At 43.9% G+C, this 26,222-nt stretch overlaps 1 protein-coding gene and 1 long non-coding RNA gene across 7 annotated transcripts in view; one reads left to right on the forward strand and one right to left on the reverse strand.

Annotated features, from left to right (window-relative positions):
- Positions 1-26,222, forward strand: part of LOC308635743 — a 573,614-nt gene that overhangs the window by 312,012 nt on the left and 235,380 nt on the right. The gene's annotated exons all lie outside the window — the stretch shown is intronic.
- YPEL2 (yippee like 2) overlaps positions 1-26,222 on the reverse strand; it is a 61,496-nt gene that overhangs the window by 9,263 nt on the left and 26,011 nt on the right. For 5 of the 6 annotated variants that reach the window (XM_081272306.1, XM_081272307.1, XM_081272309.1 and 2 more), the window contains exon 3: positions 242-285. In XM_081272306.1, coding sequence (XP_081128432.1) covers positions 242-285 — 44 coding nt within the window. Of the gene's footprint in view, positions 1-241; positions 286-22,944; positions 23,121-26,222 lie in introns of all 6 variants that reach the window. The other variant, XR_014019465.1, reaches the window with a different exon arrangement.

Here is a 26,222-nt window from a genome sequence, read left to right on the forward strand (position 1 = left end):
AAACTCCTCAGCTTCTTCCCTATGGGATTATTAGGGGCACTGTGGCGAACAGAGTATTTTCAGCCAGAGATGTTGAAAAAAAGAAAGAAAGAGAAATATCCCCAAAGGTTACTGACTGTTGTAACACTCCACAGGGTTTTTGTTACAGAAGTCAGGGTCCACTGTTGAATTGTTAAGAGTTGCTCTTCCCATCCCTCAAAATTTGCACCAAACAATGGATGCACCATTCAGAGACACTCACACTGAGTTAAAGAGGTATGCTCGTCCTTGACTTCCTTGGAACGACTGAAATACAAGAAAACAAATGGATGGTTAGATATCCATTTCACCCACCCATTTGGATAACTAACCCCAAATCATAACAAACAAAGCCTTCCAGGATTGACACAGAAGGGAACAGTAAGCCAGCTCACAGACTAGCTGGCAGATGGCATGAGGAGGGGGAAGAAGGCCACATTTGCACTATTTCACCAGCTTAGGTGAGAAGATGGGGGGCAGGGCATACCAAACCCCACTATGTCACTAAAACTGCTTCCCTACTGAGGTTGCCTGAGATGATTAATCCGTTTGAGATAATTAATCCATATTCACTTCTCCTAGTGCTACTTGATTTCAGCCATCTGTGCTGGCCACAGTTTTCCCACATTGGCTGGGACATAGAAAACCAGTAAGAGGCACCTTTCTTTGTTCCTTTGGACCTTTCCTACTGAAGGCAGCAAAGAACAAACAAACCATTTATCACTCATCTTGCCTTTCTGTGGATCCCAACTGCCACAACAGCCACCATCCTCCTAAATGGGATCATAGAAGCTCCCCTTCTGAGGTGTAAGCAACTTGATCTCTACAGCACAGAAATGCTTACTAGGCAGTAATCCCATCTTAGCCTCTAGCTTCTTTCTTCCGGCTGGGGAATGGTGAGGGGAAAGGACAAACAGGAGCCAGAGCTTGCCATGCAATCTGACATCTACTTCCATTAACATAAGCCCTGTCCATGTTTTCCTCCTCTGGTTACACTGAGAAGTCTAGCTGACATGAGCCAGCCATGTTCTGCATTGCTGTCTGCATTTTTAATGTGGTATCATCCAAGCCTGCTCTGAAAACCACTTTAAAACCAACAGCTCTAAAAACAAACAAACAAACAAGGGACTCTGAAGAAATCTGGAGGTGACTAGTTAATAAATGACTAGAGGGTAAAAACACCAGACAGGGCACAGATCACTATGCATGAATCAGTCATTTGTCAGATGTGCAGGATGGCAGAGACTGGAGCTGCTAGCCACCGAGTAAGGCAAAACTCTTTACTTGGGCAAAAACTGCCTCTAAAGCAGCTGGAGTGTTGGTTGCCTCCAATAGTCAAAGGCATGCCAGGTATAGCTTCAAGGAGAAAGCAGATGTTCCGCAGCTGCTGCCCAGACCTGCACAAACTCTCTCCTTTTTGGGATCCCTGGGGAACATAAGACCTCCTAGGCACAACTGAGAAGCTCCGAGTATCACAGCCTTAAAACATGAATCCTAGAGGTCCATGCCAAATGTTTCCATAGACAATGTCCCATTGACATAAGACTAGATTTTTTTAATTGTTTTTATAGTTGTAGATGGATACAATACCTTTATTTTATTTATCTTTATGTGGTACTGAGGATTGAACCCAGGGCCTCACCTGTGCTAGGCAAGCGCTCTACCACTGAGCTACAACCCCAGCCCAAACACAGGCCTAGATTTGGACAAATTGTTAGTTCAACCTTGGAGCACAAAGACACCCCAGGGTTTCAAGGGCAGCCAAAGCTTCAATTTCTGGCTCCACCCACTCCTCTGGTCTCTGTTCTTGCTACTTTCCTTTGCTCTAGTCAAAATAAGCCACATGCGGTGCATTTCACCAACTTTGCCCATGGATGATGGTTCCTCTGATGGGAAAGCTCTCCCAACTTATCCCTTCTAAGCCTCAGCTCAGCTCCTCTTTTGTAAGGCTTTCCAACCTCCCTAGGAAGAAGCACCATCGACAGCCATGTTCTGGACCCCTCTTGTTCCCCATGTTTTCTTTTTTCTCAGCATTTAATATCCTGGATTTAAATTGTCTATTTAATTCCCTCACAAGGTTGTGGGCTTCCTGAAGGCCTGAGCCATGTCTCCAATCTCTCTGAACCCTTAACACATATTTGAATCTTGCATACAATATGCATTTAATATTTAATCCAGATAGAACTACTTCTAATTTTTTTTTATTAAAAAAAACAATTGTATCAAGGTCTGAAGTATAATAAACTACATATTTAAAGAATACATTGAACACTTCTGGTTCTGATATCTGCACATACCTGTGATATCACTATAATCCATAGTAAGATTATAGGTTATCTATCACACCCAAACATCCCCATTCCAGCCTCCCCTTTCCTCTTCTTCTCCTTCCCAGTTGGGACACACAGGCAACCATTGCTTTCAATCACTCATTTGTAGGTTCTAGAATGTCATATAAATGAAATCATAGAGTGTGTAGTATTTTTTTTTTTTAAATCAGGTTCTTTCACTCAGCACAATTCCTTTAAGATTCATCCAGGTTTTCTATAAATCAATAGTTCATCCCCTTTTTATTGTTGAACAGCATTCCATTCTATGGATATACCAGAGTTTATTTTTGGTTTGATTATTTAATGTAAGATTTTGACCTCAGAGTCTCCTTCCAGCTCCAAAATTATATTCTTTTATGAATTCATGGTTCTAAATTATATGTAATCAGGTTCACTATCCTCTAAAACACATTTGCTAAGACCTTCAAGTTCACCACTAGGAAAAAGGTGGCTACAGGAAAACAAATCCTAGAAGAGAACAGACGGTAAAATGACATGAAGCAACAGGGGTATTCCATCCATGACAGGAAATGACCCTAAAGAACATATTCACTTATTTCTCAAACACTCACTGATCCTCTGCTGTCCACTAGACACAATGGGGAATGCAGGGAGAAGCAACACTGAGATTTTCCAGGGCAGCAGTATCCCCAGAAGATTTGTAAGATGATTCTCCAGAGCAAGGAGAAAATACTAGAATTTTTATCTATTTGTATCTACAAAATTAAGTTTCACTAAGCAGTTACAACAAGGTGGACTGAGGGTGTGGCTCAGTGGTAGAGCATGCATAAGACCCTGGGTTCAATCCCCTGCACCACCAAAAAAACTGTACATATTGCCACTGGTGCCTTCCCTGGGCTGTACATCCAGGAATCAAGAAGGAAGGGTGACAGTGGCACTCTTCTTCTGCCTTTGCTTTTAGCACATTGTGAATACTGCTTTTTCTCTGCTATAGTATGTCAGTCATGAATCTGATCTGATAAAAAGAGCCTTAAATAGCAGGATCTTTGCAATTTTTTAGAATGGGACAGAGCACCACAGAGGTGGTTGACCTACAGCAAAGTACCTGAAGCTTGTGCTCTGTAGCAAACTTGCATTTGTCAAAGTTTTCATTTCTTAATAATTTTTGTGACTTAAAAAGCAATTATGTAAAAATCACTATTTAAACAAAAGGAGCATCAAAACAATTTTATAATTGTTGACTTTTTTTATAATTATATATACAAATTCATTCAGTTTTTCTTTTATGTTTATAAAACTTACTAAACGGCCTGGGGCTGTGGCTCAGTGGCAGAGCACTTGCCTTGCACATGTGAGGCACTGGGTTGGATCCTCACCACCACATAAAAATAAACGAATATATCATGCCCATTTATAACTAAAAAATCAAAAATTAAAAAAAAAATTAAAACTTACTAATTACCTGGAAGAGTTACTTAACCTCTCTCAGTACATATCACATAGTAATTTACATATGGAATTGATAGGTAGTTTTGTGTGTATTAGAGTATGTACTCAAGCCTTTTACTGATAGGCTGCTGCCCTGGGGATCCACTTGGCTTCAGGGCACAGCCTGGAAGTGACTTTCTCTGGCCTGACACAGATTAGAATTCCTAGAGAGAGAGAAGGGGTGAGGGGAGGGTGCACGGCAGAAGAAAAAGGCCGGCCAGGCCCAGAGGCGCCTCCCAGGCAGGGGCACTACAGTTCCTCCAGGCCTGTTCTACGAGAGCTTACTGGCAGGGGCCCACACTCTGCCAAGGGTGCTGAACCTAGTCGTGGCTGTTGTGGCAGCAAGACCTCCTCAAGTACCCACCAAGAGGCAGTGTTCACAAACCTCTTTTCCTGAGCCTGGCACTCAGAACCAGCTGCGCTTTCTGAGGCAGAGCTCTGGAAGCTCCTCCACCAAGGCTTCCACCCTGGGGCCCCTGCCAAGTCGACATTTATGATGGGAAAAACAGCCACTGAGAACAACAGGCATCTTGCAAACAGACACAGACAACAGTCCCTGCGGGGCCACTGTATCCTGTGGGGCCCAGCCCAGGCTGGCGCAACCTGGCACAGGCTGGTGCTCCCTTGAGTGAGGGTGGTACTGAAGGTGGGAAGACTGAAAGGAAGTTAAGGAAGCAATTAGAATGAAGCAAACAGAATTTCAGACCCGGAGATGCCAAACAGACTGTCAGACATGTTTGTTTGCTGTCATTACTGCCAGGCAACAAGGCGGTTCTTTCCCATGTTGTGTATCAACCGAGGCTGGTGTGCAGGCCTCCAGGAAAGGCTTTCCTGCTTTGTTTTTTAAAACCACACAAAACTTTTCTTCTGTCCTTTAAAGTAGTGGTTCCAGGCCCAGCCCTTCCAGCCAGCTCAAAGGAACGGAAAGGGCTTAGAGTTTCCTGTTTAGTAGCCAAAACCACCAATTTCTGGACCCTTTGAATGTCTGGAAGGCAGCAGCTCCCTTTTAAAGCAGGAGAACCATTGAAAAGTGAATACTTTTGGTGGGAGGCAGTGACAGAGAAGCCTGTGAGTTCCTGCCCCTTTGTGATAGGTGCAGGTCCTCACCTTGCTGTCCTGCTCACTTGGTCAGACTCCTCACAGCACAGAGGTTCCAGGACAAGAACACAGCCCCTCCGCTCATGAGGAAAAGCCAACCATACTCAGCTTATCATGTGCTCAGGAGTTGCACAGGGAGACGAGGGAAGCAGAGGTCCACCTGCCTCACCTGCTGTGATATCTGGAGGCTAGATGACCCCTTGCATCTTTGTACAGGGTATAAGGATCTTGTCTTGGCATCAGAAAAGTCAGGTTCAAATCCTGGCTTACTAGCTACTGAACTTTGGAAGAGTTATTTAATCTTTCTCAGCTTCCGCATGTTTTGCATCTATAAATGGAAACCATGTCTTTTTAATAGGGTTGTAAAGCACAATAAGTAAAACAAGGTGCAGAGTAAACAGGTTCCCATCTCTCCTTTTCAGGAACCTGGAAAAGAGATGAGAAAGATGACCCTTAACTTATTCGGTCCTTCAAACTTTGTTTCTTTGGTGACTCTGGTCTTGCTCCTTCTTTCCTATCATGCCAAAAGGTAAAGCTTCCTCTCTTTGCATCTCAAGTGTTGAGAGAGAGAGAGAGAGAGAGAGAGATAGATAGATATGGGAACAAAGCTCCCTATTGATACTTTCCATTTACAATATTCTGTGAATCCACCCCTGGAAAAGCACTTGGCACTTGCTTCTCTAACCTATCATTCTTCTACATGGCATTAATTTCCTGGGCTTCAAAGAGTCAGGCTGCCAGGGTTTGAATCTTGATTTAGCCATATACCAGCTATGTTACTAATGAGCAAGCCAAATAGCTTCTCTGGGCCTCTCAATTTCCTAATGTGTAAAAATGGGCACATTAAAATAGTAATCTCATTCATACCAGATTTGTTTAAAAAAAAAAAGATAACTATATTGGGCCAGGTATGATGGCACATGCCTGTAATCCCAACTACTCGGGAGGCTAAAGCAGGAAGATTGCATGTCTAAGGACAGTCTGGGCAACTTAATAAAACCCTGTCTCAAAATAAAAAGCAAAAGGGTGTAGCTCAGTGGTAGAGCACCTCTGGGTTTAATCCCCAGTATTGCAAAAAGAAAAGGGAGAAAAAAAAAAGAACTGATATAATGTAAAGTTGAGAGTTTGGGGTTTTTTTTAAATTAAGGTATAATTTACATTATCAATATTATATATACTTTTTTAGATAATGATGGAGCTTTATTTTATTCATTCACTTATATGCGGTGCTGAGAATTGAACCCAGGGCTTCACACATGTTAGGCAAATGCTCTACTACTGAGCCACAACCCCAGCCCATCAATATTCTTTTAATGTACTCAATTCAGTAGATCCAAGGTTGTGCAACCATTACCCCTAATTCCAGAACATTTTCATTCTCCAAAAAGAAATCTCCCACCATTAGCACTCACCCTCTATTTCCCTTGTTTCCATCTTCTGCAACCACAAATCTACTTTCTGTCTCTATAGATTCGTACAAGGCACCATACAGTTTTAATGGATGGTTACAATTGATCTCCTTCTAAGCACTTTTTAGCATTTAGTGGGAAGGTAGCAGAAGTGTTTAGGTAGAGATACAAAGGAGGATTTGTAGGTCCTTGACCTGGGATGTTGGCTGCCCCCCCCCCCCCCCCGCAATTCAACAGATCTAACATTTTGCAAGCAAGAGTCAGATCAGTCTTTATTCTTTCCCATTCTTTTCTGACTATGGTTAGGCCTGTGAGGTTTTTTAGGGTCAATTCCAAAGGGTTGAAACCCAAGCAAAATAGCACTGGATTCTGCTTGGATTTTACCCTTGAGGAAACATATGGAGAAAGTGAGAAGAGTGATAATAAAGAACAATGATGAAGGCTTCCAGAATTAGAACATGAGTGCAATTTTAAGAAACTGACTGCTTAGCTAAGAGGAAAGAAGACTAAAGGGGATTTCTTCCATCTTCTCTACAATAAGAACAAGAGGAAATGGACTTAGGTGGAATAAAAGAGACCGGTTAATTAAAAGAAAGAATTTCCTGACTGTGATTTCCACACTGGGACATAGGTCACTAGGAAAAAAGACAGGGATAAAATAAAGCCATTTGTATGTGTTAATGACTTGCCAAAAGCTTTCACATACCTATCTAGTAAAAAGCCATGTGTGCTTCGAGAGGGAGAATGGTGACTTTCTTAAGGCCCTCTCCCCAGGTCTTTGGGCTATAGTAGGTCTCCATTTACCCTCACATTCCCTAAACAGATGGAGGGAGGGGCAGGGAAGGGGCTGACTCTAAAGGAGGAAATATCTGCTTTGTGGAGTCATAAAATTCCAAGGGCATGGGAGCATTCATGATGCCTAGAATTGCAAAAATAAAAGATGGTAAGGGGACCTGGGTGTCACATTTTATTGCTGAACAGGGAAGATTCTGAGACCCAAGCCACTGAACAATCAGACCCTTCGATATACATTCCCACTGCCTACACAAACCGCCCACCTTCAGACCCGGGCTTAGGGAATGGGAAAGATCCTTCAAAGCTTGCTCCCTGGTGGTATCCTGTCTGCTGATGTCCATAAGAAAGGCAGCTTTAGAGTCTTGGAGGCCTTGGACGGTAGCCTTCACCAGCTATGTAACTTGGGCAAGTCACTTCATCTTTCTGAGACCCCCAGGGCCCTGTGTACAAATGGGAAGAACAATGCCTCTTCCACGATGCCCTACTCCAGAGGGATGTCATGGAGATTAAGTGAGTGTGCGTATATTTAGTAGGGCCTGGCTCATAAAAGGCATTTAATAAATGTTTGTTTCTTTTCACACATTCACAGGCTTTCATGGTGTCAAATGGGAGCACTGCATAGTCTGGAGGGCAGGATAAGCCTCTCTAGTCTGCGGCAGCAGGTTAGGATGGTAGATGCTAATGGAAACCTGGGGCCAGAGGGAAAACAGATGCTGCCAGCTGTCTACATCCTGCATCCCCTCCTCCCTCTCCACAGGGATTGAGGCCTAGAAAACATGCATTCTTCAGGAGTGAAGAGTGGAGAAGACCCATAATCAGACAACCCCATTCTCTGCAGAACAAAGGCTGACCTGTCAGTCTCACTAGGTCTGTTTGGGGAGGCTGGCTCCCCAGTTAGAAACTGGGGGTGGTAGGATTAGGAGGTAAGAGCACTCACTCAGCCCTTCAGAGCTGGGCTCTTTGCAGTTCAAATAGAGAACTAAAATTTTAAGAAGGGGCTGGGGATGTGGCTCAAGTGGTAGCGCGCTCGCCTGGCATGCGTGCGGCCCGGGTTCGATTCTCAGCACCACATACAAAGATGTTGTGCCCGCCGAAAACTAAAAAATAAAGATTAAAAAATTCTCTCTGTCTCTCTCTCTCTCTGTCTCTCACTCTCTCTTAAAAAAAATAAAATAAAATTTTAAGAAGGCTTTCCTATTGGAGCTCAAATTCGCTCAAAGCTGTCAGGCCTTTGAAAACAATTCAAAGTTGCTATTATTCAAAAGACAATGCAAATTAATATGCCTGGGAACACAAATTCCGATTTCCTGATTTGTATTTTAGTATAGTACTCCTGATTCCAAAGCTATCAGTGTGTTGGCAAATAAAAATATCCATATAATATAAAGGATATCTATGGAGTCAGTGGGTAAAACCTACAGACACTCAAAATAATAAGTCCTTCCTTGCACCCAAAGAAAAAAGGGCAGAGAAGGCTATCTTTCATGGCTGCAGCCTGTACTATGGAAGGAACTGCCTTCTAAATATTGGCAAACAAGCAATGACTACAGTGAAAATGGAGATGAGACTGAGGTGACTCTTTAAAATAGACTGTTAATTGTAAAAAGACAAAAAATAATGGCTCATCCTGATATGGGGAATTTAACTATGTACCAAATAGGATTCAAACTGCAATTCAGAGCAGTTGTTTAATCTCAAGAACTCAAGCTAGAAGGTTCAATCGCCTTCCCTATTTTGCAGATGAAGAAAGTAAAACAAAGAAGTTAGGAAACATGCAGGTCCACAGAGTCTCACTCCAAAGTCCAGGGGAAAATGAAGATGGGGTAACAAGGGTGTTGTCCAAGCAACTTCCTAAAAAGGACACTGCGCAAGAGTTAGACTAAAATGGTCACAAATATGTCAGAATGTGCAAAGCACTTTCTCCCATATTAATGATTTCACCTCCAAAACAAGAGGAGAAAGTGAAGCCCAGAGCTATTAAAGTCAGTTCCCAGTTTTATACAACTCGTAAGTCAAGGTCAGAACCTACACCTAAGGCTTTCAACTTCAAGTCCCAAGTTTTTTCTAGAGGGTATTCACTTGGAAAAATCTGTCTCTTTAATGAAGAAGGATGGATCAATCTGTCTGTACTGATGAAAATCTCGTAGGTCATTCAAATTCCTCTTCTCTGATTCTATATTTACTTAGCAACTGTCTAAATTTAATTCTCTCATTCCAGTGGGTTTACCTTCAAGGAAGATAACACACAGGTTGAGCTTTCAGGATTATGTGCTCCACTGTAAATCAATGAATTAGAATTCTGGCTTACCAATTAGCTTCTTGTGAGTTGTGTTACAATGAATCACTTCATCAGAGCTTGGTCATTTTTGAGTGAATGGAAAAAAAACTTAATTTGGAGACCTTCAATGTTTGAGACTGAGGATCACCAAGAGAATATTCTGAGTCCCAGACTAAAAACAGCTTTTCCAGCTCACTGCCACACAAATGAATGAATGGTTCTTATTTCACAACTTTCAAAGAAAAAAAAATCAAAACTTAGGAAGCCCCTTGAAATTCCTTCTTTCTTTGGCACCTGGACTTCATGGTGAACAATAATTAGAAGAAAAATGTTTAGAGAACTAGAAAGTTTAACGATTTTTTTTTGGGTGGGGGAGGTGGGTACCAGGAATTGAACTCAGGGGTCACAACCACAGAGCCATATCCCCAGCCCTATTGGATTGCTTAGCACCTCGATTTTGCTGAGGCTGGTTTTGAACTTGTGGTCCTCCTGCCTCAGCTTCCTGAGCCACTGGGATTACAGGTGTGGGCCACCAAGCCTGGCTTAAAGATGTTTAAGTAACCAAATCTGAGGGAATATCATACAGTGAACTGCAATTGGGGTATAGAGTTGAGGATCTTAAAGTGTACATATGACTTTATCCAGTTTCAGTTTCATAGACTCACAGACTATTGGGATTTGCAGGACTCCTAAAGATTAATCACTCACCTGAAGCATGGTTCCTGTCCTCATTTCTATCAAGCTCTTCTATTAATACCTTCAGGGATAGAAAACTCACTACCTCCTGGGGAAGACGGTTATATTGCCAATCATCCTGATGCTGCCAAATCCCTTACATGAGCTGAGTTCTGTCTCCATGGAGCTCCCTGAAATCTTCCACCTTTAGATCCTTTTGCCCTATTAACTATTTGGGTCATAGCTTAAAAAGTTCTTGCTCACACCAACATTTCCTTCTATGGACTCAACTTCTCCTAGTCAGTAGCTTGGTATAATGAAAGAATTAAGTACAGTCGTGCACCACACAACAGCATTTTGGGTCAGCAATGGACCATAAATATGCAATGGGGGTCCCATAACATCACATCACCTAGTGATACACAGCCATCTAGGTTCTATGTAAGTACAGTACAATTACCTGGGAGCATATTTCTCAGAATGTATCGCCATTAAAGTTCTATGAACTAGATTCAATCCCTAGTTCTTACATTTTCTCTGCCATGTGTTCCTGGTTCTCATCACCACTCAAGTTTCTCATCTGTGAAATGGGATGACATTATCTACTTTCCTTCTACTAGTTCCTTCTAATTTTCTGCATGTGTCTTGGTTTTGCATCTCCCTGACCATGTTCACCACCATCGTCTATGTCTTATTTTTCATTTCATACGACAAGGTGTTCTCCAGATGTTCTTAACATCTCTTTCCCATAAATGCAAACCAAAGCACAAGGCCTTATTGACAACAATTAATTGAGCTTCAGGCTGCACTTACAAAGGAAATTAGGTTGACTGATGTATTCTCCTCCGCATGGCACAGTTGTCCAGCTTTCCTCTGATGAGCACATTAGCATACATCCACCTTTAACCCTTGTGTACATATACCCTCAGGACCATGCTTAAGAGTGGTGAGATGAGGTAGTTAGGAAGGAAGAGACCACCCTGCTTAAAAAGGGTCATGGTAGTTAAGAGTCATGGAGGGACTGAAGAAATCACAAAGAGCTTTTCTGAAAAAGAGCATGTAAATATCAGAAAGACTTGAGGATAGGGTACTTACCAGGGTGCAAAAATTGGGCACTGTTGATTCTTGGTATTCCCTCTACAAATGGAACATAACTAGATAAGAATAAGCAGCCTACCCAACCCCACCCCTGCCAGGCAAGGCTAGATAATCTGCTCCAACTATCCTTGGGCAGATCCCTGATGCTCTGAACCGGGATTGTGTCATCTGTGAAATGAGGGGGTTGAGTATTACAAGGGTGAACATTCTGTGAGTCCATATTCTCAAGAGAATAATGCCTCACACATAAAATGAATGTTTTTGACTCAGAGTTACAGCTCTTCTCTCATGTTTTTAAATTTCCTGTTTATATATGTAAAAAGCAGGTCTTTTCTGTTCACTGGCTGATCCATCTTATCTGATGATTCCTTAAGATTCTTATCTTCTCCAAGCTACTTAGAAGACTGATACAGGAGGATCAAATTTGAGGCCAGCCTGGGCAACTTAGTGAGACCGTGTCTCAAAAAAAGTCGGGAGTCAGGAATGGGGATGTAGCTCAGAGGCAGAGTGACATTAGATTTAATACCTAGTGCTGCAATAAGAAAAAAGCAAGCAAGAAAGAAAGGGAGGGAGGAAGAGAGGGAGGGAAAAGGAAAGGAAGGTGTGGTCACATGAACAAATATTGGGACTCCATGATTAGAAAACAACCAATATTTAATGGACAGACATATACCAAGATTTGCTGGGTACCACAGAGGATGTAGTTATCTGACACTATTCTGATCTACTAACATCTATTTTCTAATTAGTATACCTAGACATAATATATATTTGATGATAATCTCCCCTAGGAAGAGATGGGAATACAGACAGGCTATACTAGTCCAAATGGATTTTCATGAAATAATAAAACAAAAAATGTTATCTTATATATTCTAGTTTGATGGCCTCAGGGCACTGTCCTAAGCACTCTTTCCTTTTGCTTCTCCCAACAACCCAGGGGGATACACAGGTAATATTATCTGCATTTTAAAGGTGAGGAAACTCAGGAATGGACCAAGTAGAAGCACTCCCAGAACCCAGTTCTCACAAACCCCTGCTACTTTTAGCCATCTTCCTACTTTGCTGTGTGAGCACTGTCTATTGTATACACAACTAAACTCAGGGCATTCTTCTCCCTACCCTATCCCATAATCTTTCCTTACTGGTGGGGGTGGAGGGGGTGTGGGATCCTTAACAGAAGGGCAGTAGATTTGAAAGCAGAACTTGTTAGTTTTTAAACAAGGACCAGCCAGTTGGACCTCAGAGTGGGTGTTCCCAAGCAAATTCCAGCACTTTCATGTTGCTCTGTGAACGGGGCCAGCCTGGACAGCAAGCCACGGCTTTTTTGCAGCCAGCTAAAGAGTCTTTGATTATGTCTAGAGAAGGACTCAATTAGCATCATGGAAACACAGAGCAGATTTCAGAAAGGAAAGGTCAGCCGCAAGCCCTAGCATTTGCTATCAGCCATCTGCCAAGCAGGAAGTGCTACTCAGATCTATTTTTAATCATCTTCCCTAGCTAGGGCTCCTGGGAGAATGCAGAGGCCAGTGTTATACCAAGACAAACATTTAATTGCTACCTTTCTGTACACATTTTAAAATAGTCTCTGGATAGTCAAGACCAACTTACACATGGAAGCCCAGTTCTTGGATTCTGTCACTCTGGCACGTACCCACAGTGTCATCTTTGGAAGCCATGGTTGAACATTACACCTTGGGGAAACAATCTGAGACAGTCTGGAATATCAGCCAACTCCACAGACCTTGATAAGCCCTATAACTAGGTTCCATGTATGAGCCTTGGTTGTAAGTGACAGGGAAGAAGAAGTGGAGTTTAGGTTTGGAGTATATGGTAATTCCCCCAAAGAAGCAGGACTGCAGAGGGTGCTCTGTGCAAGCCTCCTCTTCACTCTCATTTTGATTTACCCACATTTATCACTTCAGAAAGGTAAATTAAAACCAGTTCATCTGGGCAATAACCTCATTTATTACTCAATACGTGGAATGGCTACAGAAAGGGGAGACGTTTCATCTCAATTCCCAAGAACCCAGCCTGTACTGGGGCTGGCCCATCCAAGCACAGGAACATTTTGTCCACTGGCTCCTTCCCTCTCCCGCCTAGCAGCGTTCAGGCCTCAGTTCAATCCAGCCCAAGGAAAGAAACATTTCTGAGAGGTCTGAACAGGAGTCTGGCATGGCCGGGGCAGATTATATAGCAACAGAGCCTGGCTCAGGCAGCCCCTGCGTTCTCCCAGCCCACACATCAAACAGAGTTTCCTTGTCTCTTGACACTTACAAACTTTCAGCCTCCAATTTCCACCCTAAGGTAAAGCCTAAGCATATGTACCACTGGGCCCCAGCCAAGCCAAGTTCCATCTGCCAGTAAAGGCCTGGGGCCAGGCAGCAGGCCAGCACCCAGGCCTGCCCCACCCAACACAACACTGGGGAGATACAGGGCTCACTGTGCCCGCTGACAAGGGGGTCTGCTTGGGGCTTTGCCCATATCTCCACTCTCCCCTTCCCTCCTGTGAGGAGCTAATCTGTCAGTGAGCTGCCAGTGGGAAAGCTAAGCTGAAAGGGCACCTTGGCTGTGGGATCTCTGCATGAGGATGTGAAATAGGAGACTGGGTATTTGGGGCAACTTAACACCAGCCCGAGCCTGGCCAGACGGCCAGGAGGAAGGGACTGAATAGGCAGGTATGCGCTTCAAACAAAGCTAACCCCCTTTAGTGGAGGGAAGGGATCCCTCCCACCAGTGCTGTGAACTCTACTCTAGTGAGCTGGGGCACACTTGTCCCTGGGGGGTAGACTTAAAAAATAAGGGCCTGTGCACAGGGTCATTCCCCCTGACCTAGTTGGATCACGGTTTATTGAGGGCTTCTAAACACTGCTGACATCTGAGTTCCTCTTCTTGTCTGGTTCCAGGAGAGAAAGGGAGTTAATCAGCAAACAGCTTAGGAAAGGACAACACCCGTCCCTGCTGAGGATCACCTGTGCTCCTGTTCCCCTCTTTCTTGTTTGCCAGGGCACCCCCGGCCAGAAAACCCTATTTTAAAACACACAAAAACGCAGAAGAAATCTGGGGTGCCACGCTAGGTCTGAGTGTAAAGCCCCAGCAACAGAAGGCTTCCTGGAGATTTCAAAGCCAGGCAGAGAGCCTGAGAGGGACCAAGAGAAGGGCCTGGGCTGAGTTCTGGGGCTAATTCAGAGCAAGAAATAGGCTGCGTGACGGAGCACTGAAGGGCACGGGCACTGGGATCAGGCCTGATTTCTGCTTCTTCCATTGACTAGCTGGGTCTCCCTGGTCAACTCAAACCATCTAAGCCTCACTTTCCTCATCTGAATATGGGAACAATAGTGGTCCATCTCTCTCTGGGGTGGTATGAGACAAAGATGTGATTCATATCAAAAGTGTCCAGCACAGTGCCTGCACGCAGGCTTTAGTAAATAGTGAAAGGATGACTATTTACCATCATTTGAAGGCCTCCAAAGAACAGTTTCTGCTTTTAAACAAATGCCAGTCAAAACCACGCTTTGGGGCCTCTAGAGAGTTACCATGAGTGGAAAGGGAGGGCTAGATGGCAGATAGTAGGCAATGGGGACAGCATATGTAGGAATCATCCAAGTACTAACATCATTGGTCCTACATTATTAGTACAGTTGCATCTGAATGGGGAAGGGAGGGAAGCTCCTTAAAATAGATCCCTAGTAGGGCTGGGACTAGGGCAAGAGAAGCCCTAGAAGAAGAGAGCTAACTTTAAGAACTTTAAGGCAAACTTTAAGAAGGCACCCTGCAGTGCTGACCCTGTTCTTGTACAGCCTGAGAGCAGGTGCTGCCTTAAGCCTTGTGTCCTAACTGATTTGCTTCCATTAGCCAGACACGGCCCTGACTGGACACACTCAAACTTACTGAATAGGAATCTCTGGGGGCAGGACCTGGAGAGCTGTCTTTCTGGTATACTGTCAGATTTGGGACTCACTGTCCAGGAATCCCCATTTTCTGATGCCAATTTCAACTACCCTCATGTAAGCCCTAAATGAAGACTATGAAAGCTACTTATTTCCCCCTTCACTTGGCCCTGTCCCAAGCCTTAGGGTCATACCCAAAACACCTGAATTCTGCAATTCATCCTTCCTTAAAAATAACAGAAAAACTAAAGCGCTGGAGGTGTGGCACAGTGGTAGAATGCTCACAGGAGGTGCAAGCCTTGTGTTCTATCTCCAGCACTGTAAAAAATAAATAAGTAATTGAAAAAACTCGGGCTGCAAATGCCAGCTTTCAGTTCAGAGAGCCTCACTCAAGAAGCCAGAGAACAAGCCAGACATAGTGGCACACTTCGGTAATCCCAGTGACTTGAAAGGCTGAGGCAGGACAATCTCAGGTTCAAAGCTGCCCTCAGCAACTTAGCAAGACCCTGTGTCAAAATAAATAAATAAGCGGCTGGGACTGTGGCTCAGCGGTAGAGCGCTCGCCTAGCACGGGCAGGACCTGGGTTCAATCCTCAGCACCACATAAAAATAAAGGCATTGTGTTGTGTCCATCAACACCAAAAAAAATAAATATTAAAAAAATAATTAAATAAATAATTATAAGAACTGGAAATGTAGCTCAGCAATAAAGCACTTCTGGATTTAATCCCAGCCCCCCCCCCCCCGCCCCAAAACAATGCCACAGAAGTCAGGCCCTCTAAACCTCCAGGTCTCAGGGACCCTATAAAGGCCCTCCTCAAAGTTAAGACTGCTTTGTAGTTTGACAATGATTTACCTGCTTGCTAGTTAGCTGATGACATCACCAGGGAGAGACCAAACTTAGTTAATTTATAAAGTCATAGCTGATGCTCAGTAACTGCCACAAATATCAACATTCTTAATCACACAAAGTTCTAGGACATAGAAGCTTAGCATGAAGCCGATTTTCCAAAACAGGTCATGTTATATTCTCCTCCAATTTCAGTCAAATTCTATCACTCCCTTGCTTCCAACCTTTTAGTGGCTCTCCACTGCACATCAATTCGTTCCTGTCTCCTTAGTTTGGCCTCTGCACCCTGAGTAATGCATCCCTGCTGACCTCCAGCTTCCCTCAAACACACCCTTCTCCATCTGTCTTACCAGTGGTTCCTTGGCTTCATCTCCTCTGTTCTATCTCTATTTAGATTTAACTCCTCTTTTCTTGTTCACTTAGGAAACACCCATTCTGCATCCTGAATGATGCACCCATTTGTAGCCTGTGTTTCACCATATTTTAGTATAATTTACCTATTAGCCTACCCCACTAGAATTTTGTTGTATCCATCTCTGTATCCTCAGGGCCTCATAGAATAGTATTCAGTATATGAGCAGAGAGATTAAATGACTTGTCCAACACTTCACTAAAAATTTAGTGCCAAACCAGGCCTGGTTTAGGGCTTACATGAGGGTTGTTGAAATTGGCATCAGAAAATGGGGATTCCTGGGCAGTGAATCCCAAATCTGACAGTATACCAGAAAGACAGCTCTCTAGGTCCTACCCCTAGAGAGGTAGCTTGACTCCTCCTCACTCAGGGCTTTTAAAGATGGTGCACTGACTCTCATCAGCAGGGCCTCACATTGTTTTCCCATTAGAGTGATGAGACGGTAGGAAAGTATGTGCACTGTCTGGCTTGGTCACCCTGAAACCTATGGTAGGAACCTGTGCGTGCTAAATGGCTGAGGCTGAAGTCTGGCCTGTGGAATGGAATCTTCTATGTAGCTAATTGACACCAGAGTGTCAATTAACAGAGTGCCTCAACCCCTATACTATCCATACCAAATGTAGCCATCCTGGTGATTTAAGATTACTCTTGAAATCACACAAGCCCATTTCTCCAACATTTCACAACAGACATTTCAACCATCTAGCCTAGGAGTTAGCAGGGTTTGTAAACCCAGCAAATAAGCCCAGGGCCAGACTGGGCCTCTCACCTGTTTTGTAAATAAAAGTTTCACTGGAGCAAAGCCATGCTCATTTGTTCTCTGTGGCTGCAGGGCTTGGAGTTCAGACTATATGTCTAGCAAAGCCTAAAATTATTTACTATCTGTCCTTTATGTAAAAAGTTTTGCCAATCATTGGATCTAGAGCAAATAATGGGGAATCAAGACTCCAAACTGGGCCCTCCCTCCTAGCAAGGGACTGGCTGCCCCTATTCTGGAAGCTAGTGGACCAACTGGCTTTTGAATGAAGTCATTTCTTTTTTTAGCATTGGTTACAGGCCTGGGATCCAGGAGATTTTTGCCTGTAAGAGACAGAAAGGGGACCAAAATGCCTCACACATGGCCTGTACCTAATGGTGCTCAATAAATGTTTATTGAATAAATGAACAAAGGTATGGGAAGTCAGCCAGTCTGGTTCCCGAACAAAAGAAAAAAATCCATCCTCCCTCCTGTCAGTTTCAAGGTGACCGGTCACACAGGTGGCTGGCAGCAGCCTGGTGGCCTAGATGTGTCAGGCCTTATCTTATCCGCTTTCCTCCTTCCTCCTGTACTTACCCAGCACCTACCCCCACAGTGCCCAGGGCAGACTGGCCTGTTGTTTTTATAGAGAAGGAGACAGACAGGGAGGAGCTTTCCTCCCCCACAGATATATTTTGCTTTTCTTTCTCCTGCTGAGGGGAGGATGGAGAAATATGGGGACTTGGGGTTTGAGAGAACTCCACGAAGTCTGGTTTCACTCACTTCCTCTCCCTGGGTGTCCTGGGTGAACTTGTCTGAGACGAACCCTCCTGTCATATGGCACATTTGGCACCTAAAGGGAAGAGGCCAGCTGTGGGTGAAGCTGGGCGGCTTTCAGAAGGTCCAGAGTATGTACAAAGCAGCCACCACCCAGTGCTGACAGGCCCGGCCCTGAGAAACAGGGACATTGCTCAAAGACCCAAGTGAGCGGCAGGTGGTTTTACTAGGCTGGGTTAGCCCGGGCTGCTGTGGGGGAGGACAGGGACAGTCAGGGAAAGAGCTGTATACATTTGACCATCTCATGAAAAGCAGGTGATTTGAACATATGGAAATGGTGGCTTCACAGTTGCCCCAGATAATCCTGGAGGGCAGGCTCAGGATGGAGGCCCTCATTTCTGCTGTCCCCAGCTGCTCCTTCAGATCCTGAGCCTTTCCAGTAACCAGAGTGTCCTGGGTACAAGCTTGGTGAGGACAAGGCTTACACTTGTCACTGTATCCCCAGTGTCTGACAGCTAAGAGGAGCTCACTATATGTGCAACAAATGATAAGAGATAGGACAGGAGGGTTCACTCTGGGCTCTTTTATTTTGGCAAAGAAATGCTCTTCTGCCCCCTTATCCATCTGCTGGGAAACTGACACCACAATGAATGCTCGAGGTGGGGCCAGCCCTAACAGGGAGGAAAAAGAGCTCCTGGGTCGCCAGAGATGGGTAATTTTCCTGTTGATGGATATAAGTTGCCCCTTCAAAGATCCATGACTGACAGAGGGTTGAGGGGGAAAGCAGAGGGGGGATGGCACCACCTGCTCTGCCTCTTGACATCACTGTGGCTGGAAGGGAGGGAGTTTAGGGACTGATTAGATGTTGCTGTTGTTTTTAGTAGCAGCTGGTGGAGCCATCTCCTCATCTCTTCCTCTCCTCCCCCCTCCTCCTCTGAGTCACTATCCAGCCACCAGCCATAGGCCAGAGAGGGCAGGGAAGCAGAGAGCTTGGCAGCCCAGGCCTCAGAGATAATGCTCTGGGTCACCAGGTCAAACCCTCCCCTCAGGAGCTTTGCTGAGGGCTTTTGGGAACAAGCGTATCAGGGATTCTTCTTTGGTTTTGTTTTTTTAAAGATAAAGAAAATGGCTCCTTTCAAAAAGTTCTCACCCCACCCCCACCCTGAAGCCCCAGAGAACAAGCAAAACTGACAAGCAAGGCTCAGCTACTCCCAGCACCAGGCCAGCCAACCCTCTTCCAGCTGCCTGGGCCGCTGTTGTCACAGTGGACTGAGGCTTTTGTAACCCGGTTGACACGTGAGTCAGAGGCAAAATGACCACCTGACAGATCAGAAAAGGGCTAGAGGCAGATTTTTCCATTTGAATTCTAGAGAGGCCTCAGTGCTGCTTGCAGGTAAAGGCCCCAGAGAGCAGCAGCAGCAGCGGAAGGTGCTGCTGATGTTATTTAATTACCTCCGGAGACCGGTTGGTCCCCTTGGAATTATAAGGAACAAGAGACTCAGTGATTACAGAGGTCTCAGAAGACCAAAGACAGCTGTATGGCTCTAAAGTACAAGAGCTCAAACTCTCAGAAAAAGAAGGGAGACACAAATATACCAGGGTGCCAGGCCCTGGTTATATTTGAGGGTCGTTTTCCATTTGATTTTGCTTAGTGAACATTCATAAAGTGAGAGCTACTAATACTCATTGTGTATTTACTTTGTCACATGTGGTAAGGACTTTACATTGATCGCCTCATTTAATCCCACAAAAATCCTTTCAGGAATCTAATATTAATAGTATGTCCATTTTGCCATGAGACACAGAGGTTACTTGCCAAGTAAAAAAGTCCAGGGCTGGGTTGTGGCTCAGTGAAAGAGTGCTCGCCTAGCACGTGTGAGGCACTGGGTTCGATCCTCAGCACCACATAAAAATAAATAAAGTAAAGTTATTATGTCCATCTACAACTAAAAATATATTAACATTTTTAAAAAAAAGTCTAAGAGTTTGGCCCAGGGGTTATACTGCTAACCCCTAAGTTATGTTGCTTGGTATCTTATGCTATTCTGCTAGACTCAGAGGATGCAAGAGGAAGAAGCAACTTCTGAGTATAATCCCTCACACACATCTGGATGGGTGAAGGAAAAGGAGAGCCAGAGAGGTGAATAGTCTTTTAAGATCACAAAGCCTGACTCTGCTGAGCATGGTGGCACATGCCTGTAATCCCAGTGATTGAAGAGTCTGAGGCAGGAGGCGCACAAGTTAAAGGCCAGCCTCAGCAACTTAGTGAGATCCTGTCTGGCTTCAATATTCAGTAACCTCCAAGGCAGTAAAGTGGTGTGATGGGGGCGGAGGCGGCAATGTGTAAAACCAAGAGGCCCTCTACTTTTCTTTCTGGGATTCTGAATCTATAAAATGAGAAGCTGAACCAGAAAACTGGTTCAAAGGCACCTCCAGACCTATAGTTCTGAGAGTCCATGACTCCAGGACATCCAGAATCTTGTTAGGAAACCAGACAATTATACATAAAAAGTGCAGTAACTGCAGGCCATACCAAAAGGTAGTCATTAATTAATAGCCAGAAGAACAATCAAGCAGTAAATTCTACAGATGTTCAGAGGAGGGAGGGAATCCTATAGACCAGGAAGACTTTCTAGAAAACATCTGAGCTGGCCTTTGAGAATGGGTGGGAATTAATTAGAGAGAGAGGGAAAAAAAAAAGATTCTACAGGCAAGGAAAACGACAGGACAGAAGAAAGGGTAGGATTTACCACCAACAGGGGCTGATGCCAAAAGGAGTACCCAGGTTACAGTCAAGCTGTGGTAGAAAGGGCATGGACAGATCCAGATTTGAGATTGCTGGGCTACTTGGTAATCGTGCCCTTACAAGTCACTTCAACCTGACCTTGAAGAGATGTTGTAAAGTTAAGTGGTGGAATAAGTAAAACATCTGATAGAGTCCTTAGCACACAGTAGAAGGTCAAGAAACAGCAGTTAGTAGCAAAAATGTAGATTTTCTCATCCTGTGAATTTTTATGTACTAAACACAACCTCATCTATTCTTCTGCCCTCTGTGGTGAGCTTTGCATTCCTGTGTCCCCTAAGGTCACTGGCTCTTTGAGTACAGGAATCACATTGGCTTCATCTCCTTATCTTTGGCACCTAGAGCCTAGGGCCTGGCATGATTTTGTGACAAAACTGACACAGGGGCACTTCACCACTGAGTTACATCCCCAGCCCTTTTTCATTTTTTGAGATAGGACCTCAATAAGTTGTTGAGGCTGGCTTTGAACTTGCAATCCTCCTGCCTCAGCCTCCCAAGCTACTGGGCATGCACCACTGAACCCAGCCTTTTCTCCACCTGCTTTTTTGAGTCAGGGTCTCACAAGTTTCCCAGAATGTCTTGGAACTTGCAATCCATCTGCCTCAGTCTTCAGAGTTGCTAGGATGACAGGCATGCACTCCCCGCGCCCAACTGGCAAGGTGGTTTTAAGGCATTAGAAATACTGAACTGAAAAATCACTGCAATACAGTGGATTCTGGTCAGGTCCCAAAATACAACAGCCAAACCAGCAGTGGTGTGGCTTTATCATTCCAGGGGCCAAAAGAAGTGTTGGTGCACAAGCGAAACCACAGCAGAAGGAACATGCAGCTACTTCTTGTTCCCAGAGGGCATATCCAGCTGAAAAAAGTTTCTCTGAATTTTGAGGAGGAACACAAGCTTGCCATCACCTATGTGCCATCACCTATGTCCTTGCTAAGTGCCCAAACACTAATGTACAAACCATATCAGGTTTGTACATTAAAACCTCACAGGCATTTGTAACCCACAGAGTTAATTTTCAGGGTACGCCTCATCGCTCAAGTCAACATTTCCTTGTGGTATTTGAAGTAACCACATAGAAAGGATCACATTTGAGCAGATCCGTGCTCCAGCTGCTTGCAATCTGCAGCAAAAAAAAAAAAAAAAAAAAAAACAAAACATAAAGATGATTCACCAGACTTGGTCCCCAGCAGCTCCCTTGATAATAAATTGGTGAGCAACTCTACATGTGCCCAGATCATTAATTTTCACAGTGAGCAAGAATGACTGTGAGATAAGTCTGCTTCCATCTAAAGAGTATGACTTTCGGGACTCAATTCTCTTGTTCATGTCTGCAAATGAGAGAGACTTAAAAAAAAAAAAAAACAATCACTGAGCGCTTAGATTTGTCTGCCAAGTAGTGGTCAACAAATATTTACTGAATGACCACCAGGTGTCTGGAATACATTCAGACCACAGCAGTGGACACACTCACACTCAAGCTGCCCCATTTCTAGTCTTCTCAGCACATCATCTTCCACATTACAGCAACATTCACCATTAGCTGGTCATGTCATTACTTGTTCAAAAGTCTTCAGTGGCACCAAACTGCCAACAGGATGAAGTCTGAACTTTTATTCTTCTAACAATCTGGTTTCAACCTACTCTTTCAATCTGTTTCACACAGTTCCTCAATATCTAACCCCAAAGAAGGGCTGCTCCCTGCAGGCTTCCTGTCCACCTCTTTGTTCATGCTGCTCTTTTTACCAACTCCTCCCCGTCCACTTCCTCATGTCCAGGTTCATGCTTCCAGGCACAGATTCTTCCACGTATTCCCAGAGAGCCTCATTTTCTAAATAGACAGATCTTAAGGTGTAGTTGGGTTTTTTTTTTTTTTGTAGTTGTTTGTTTAAGCAACAACTTGAAGACCCTGATGAAAGCTACAGAACCTTCCTTAGAAACATATAGGCACATAGAACTATCTACAAATTCAGGGATCCCTTGAAGCCAATCCACAGACCCCAGATGGAGACGCCCTCATTCCTAATATCTAGCACAGTGCTATAAACACAAAGAGAGAATACCTCCTTATATTTAGTATTTGTGCACAGATAGAATGAAGCAAATGAGATGAAAGAGCAAGTGTAGGCAACATCACCCACGGCATCACCTGCACACACACCAAGATCTGGCTAAAATGGTCCCTCTGTGGATCACCTATGATATATAAATTATACCAGCTTCATTTATGACTTGTCTCACCCTGAATTGGTTAAATCTCTGTTTCTGTGGAAGGAAGATATCATAAAATACTGTATTTAACAAGTTACAAAGAGTTTCTTCTTACCAAGAAACACTGTAATCTAACCACATCCCCTGGTTCGAGATTTTTCTGTGCAACTTGGTTCCCCTGTCACACCTTCCTGGGTGGTCAACAGCTTTGGAGGAATACAGAAGACCTAACACTTCATTAACAGGAGACAGGGCTTTCAAAGGTCAAATACTTGAGGAAAAGAAGTCATTCTGCAGAGGGAAAAAAAATGGTTCTCTTTATAAAGCCAAATTGGTCAGATGTGTTTTGAGACTAGACTTATTGGGTTGCGTTGGACTCTTTCATAATTTATCACTTCTGCCTTTGTTGAACCTCAGAAATGCCTCTTCAGAAACACTGCCATTCAGGGCTGGGTGTGTAGCTCAGTGGTAGAGCCCTGGCCTAGCATGCACAAGACCCTCGGTTCGATCCCCAGCACGGCTTAAAAAAGAAAAAGAAGTGCTGCTGCTCTATAGCAAAGTACCATAGGCACCAACTATTATATATGGGTTATAAAGAACAGCTGTTCTCAACCTTCTGTTTCTGAGAATCCATCCATTACTCTGCTAAAGCTTGGGTCCTACTATTCTAGAAACAAAAGGTTAACTTTTATAAAAGTTAAGACATGGGTTTCATGCAATCCTACTTTTCCCCCTGTTGTTAAAATAGAAATACTAATTTTATTCAAATACAGTTTTTATAAAACTCAAAGTTATCACATATCCATTGGATTAAAAAAAATCTCTCAAATAATAAAATTAGAATTCGATGTTTTGCAAGTTAAGACAAGCTCATGGGATAATCATATTCAAGAGCCACACCATACATTGTATGTATTCCTTATAAATTATGCTGTATGATGTGGCATAGCCGCTATCACTGACTAATACACCCCAATACCCAAAATAACATTTCCCATGTACTTAGACAAAAAAAATGTGAGGGAAGTTTTTGGAAATTCTGTTCCTTTGTTTGTTCGTTACATGAAGTTTTCAGGACATCAATATTTTAGAAAGCAGTTCTGTTGTACGTTAAGAGCGCACACTGGTAGTCGGTGGGAATTACTAAAAGGAAAGCAGTCCTGACAGGGGTCCACAGGAGATGATCCTCACTATACTTCCTCACCAGCACCTGCTCCGTGCCACTTTTTTGGTGGGTGTTGGGTGCGTACTGGGGAATTGAACCCAAGGGCTTTTGAAGTACTGAGCCACATCCCCATCTCTTTTTATTTTTTATTGAAACTGGTCTCACTAAGGTGCTGAGGGCCTCACTAAATTGCTAAGGCTGGCTTTGAACTTGTGATCCACCTGCCTCAGCATCCTCAGTCACTGGAATTAAAGGCATGTACCGCCATGCCCAGCAGTGCCCACAACTTCTAGACCATTGCACTGGGGGTACAGATCTTTTTGAGAATCACTGGCTCAGAGAAAGATGGGAAACTGAGGACATGGCTGGCCTTTTTGCAGCAACCAGATCAATAGGAGGTTTCAGAATATCTGACCCCCTGTCTCTCTTCTCAAAGCAACACTGCATCTAATCTCTAGACAGGAAAAGAAAACCAAAATGCCATCACTGTAAGCCCAATGGAACCCCATAGGGAACAAAAACAACCTGCCTCCTAAGTTCCCAACTTCAGAAGGATTGTCCAGATCTTAAAAGCAAGTCAGGCCAGAGCTCCTCACACAGAAAATTTGAAGGGTTTATAGCAGAAATTCCTGGCCCTGAGGCTGTGTGACCTCAGGTTGGTCACTAAGTTGCACGAGGCCTGTTTCCTCATGAAGGGGACATTAGACTACATGATCTGAAATTCTGGGAGTCTTGTATTTATTTCCAGAAAGATCATCTGACCTAAAAAATCTGACATAACAATAACAAAACAGTATTGGAAGGTGAGCAAAGTATTTCTTCCTTCCACCTGTCCTGGCCACCCACTCTATAGTGCCTTTCTCCAAGGACCAGGCTAAAACAACCTGTATCTTGGAATGAAGTCACAAGTCCCCAATGTTGATTTGTGATGGACTAACTTAACTCACCATCCCCAAATGGCCTACTCCACTGTGTAGGGTTGGCAGGAGGGAGGCAAGAGAAGGACAACAGACATCTTTACACAAAGCTTCGTGAAGTCCCTGAATGTGACCACTGGTTCAGATTTTTCTCAGGGCAACCAACTGGTACAATTGAGGCTCTCATTGTTGTATAACCAAAGCATCTTTTTTATAGTGGGGATGACCCCATTAAGAAAAAAAATCTAACAGTGTGAGCAATTCCTTGTGCCAACTCAAAATACCTCTGCTTGCAAACACCAGCATTTTGACCACAACACCCGCTAAGAAAGAAATGGTAGGGCTGGGGATGTGGCTCAAGTGGTAGCGCGCTCGCCTGGCATGCGTGCGGCCCGGGTTCGATCCTCAGCACCACATACCAACAAAGATGTTGTGTCCGCCGAGAACTAAAAAATAAATATTAAAAATTCTCTCTCTCTCTCTCTCTCTCTCTCTCTCTCTCTCTCTCTCTCTCTCCCTCCTCTCACTCTATCTTTAAAAAAAAAAAAAAAAAAAAAAGAAAGAAATGGTAGGATGTTGGACGCCTCAGCACATTCTCTAGATAGTTCTATTATCAATTCAAAAGTTGTTCCCCCACCCTCATACAGAGTAAAGACTTTGTTACCATTTTACAGACAGAGCTGGTTTTTGTTGTTGTTTTGAGGTACTCGGAATTGAACCCAGGGCCTAATGCATGCTGGGCAAGTGCAATACCACAGAGCTCCATCCCCAGTCCCACACACTCAGCTATCTATTGCCCCTTTCTCATGTCCAACTACTATGCTCCAGGTTCTAAAGCAAAACTGTCTTGCCTAATCTAAATCTTCCTTGGTATTAGGCAGGAACAATTCCCTGCAACCTACTCATCCACTCTCCTTTTTGGGACAGTAAGGCCACGAGAAGCAACTGGACTACTCGATGTTTGCATTGAGCTTTAAAATTTACAAACCATTCACCAACATACCATGATCTCTCATCTGAGCCTTATAACAACCCAAGGAGGCAAACCTGCTCCCCTCCCCAGTAAGGTCTGTATCTGCATGAAACTGTCATGGGGTGGCACAAGGTAAGCACACCATAAGTGTAAGTTATTAGCCATGTGCCATGGTCTGGATGTTTGTGGACCACCAAATCATATTGAAATCCCAACCCCCAAGAGAGCAGTATTAGCCATGAGATCTTCAGGGTATTATTAGATCATGAGGGCAGAGCACTCATAAGTTGGATTAGCATCCTTATAAAGAGGCCAGAGAGAAATTCCTCACCCCTTCC

This window comes from Spermophilus citellus (genome assembly GCF_964194105.1).
Source record: "Spermophilus citellus genome assembly, chromosome: 17".
In the NCBI taxonomy this organism is placed as follows: Eukaryota; Metazoa; Chordata; class Mammalia; order Rodentia; family Sciuridae; genus Spermophilus; species Spermophilus citellus.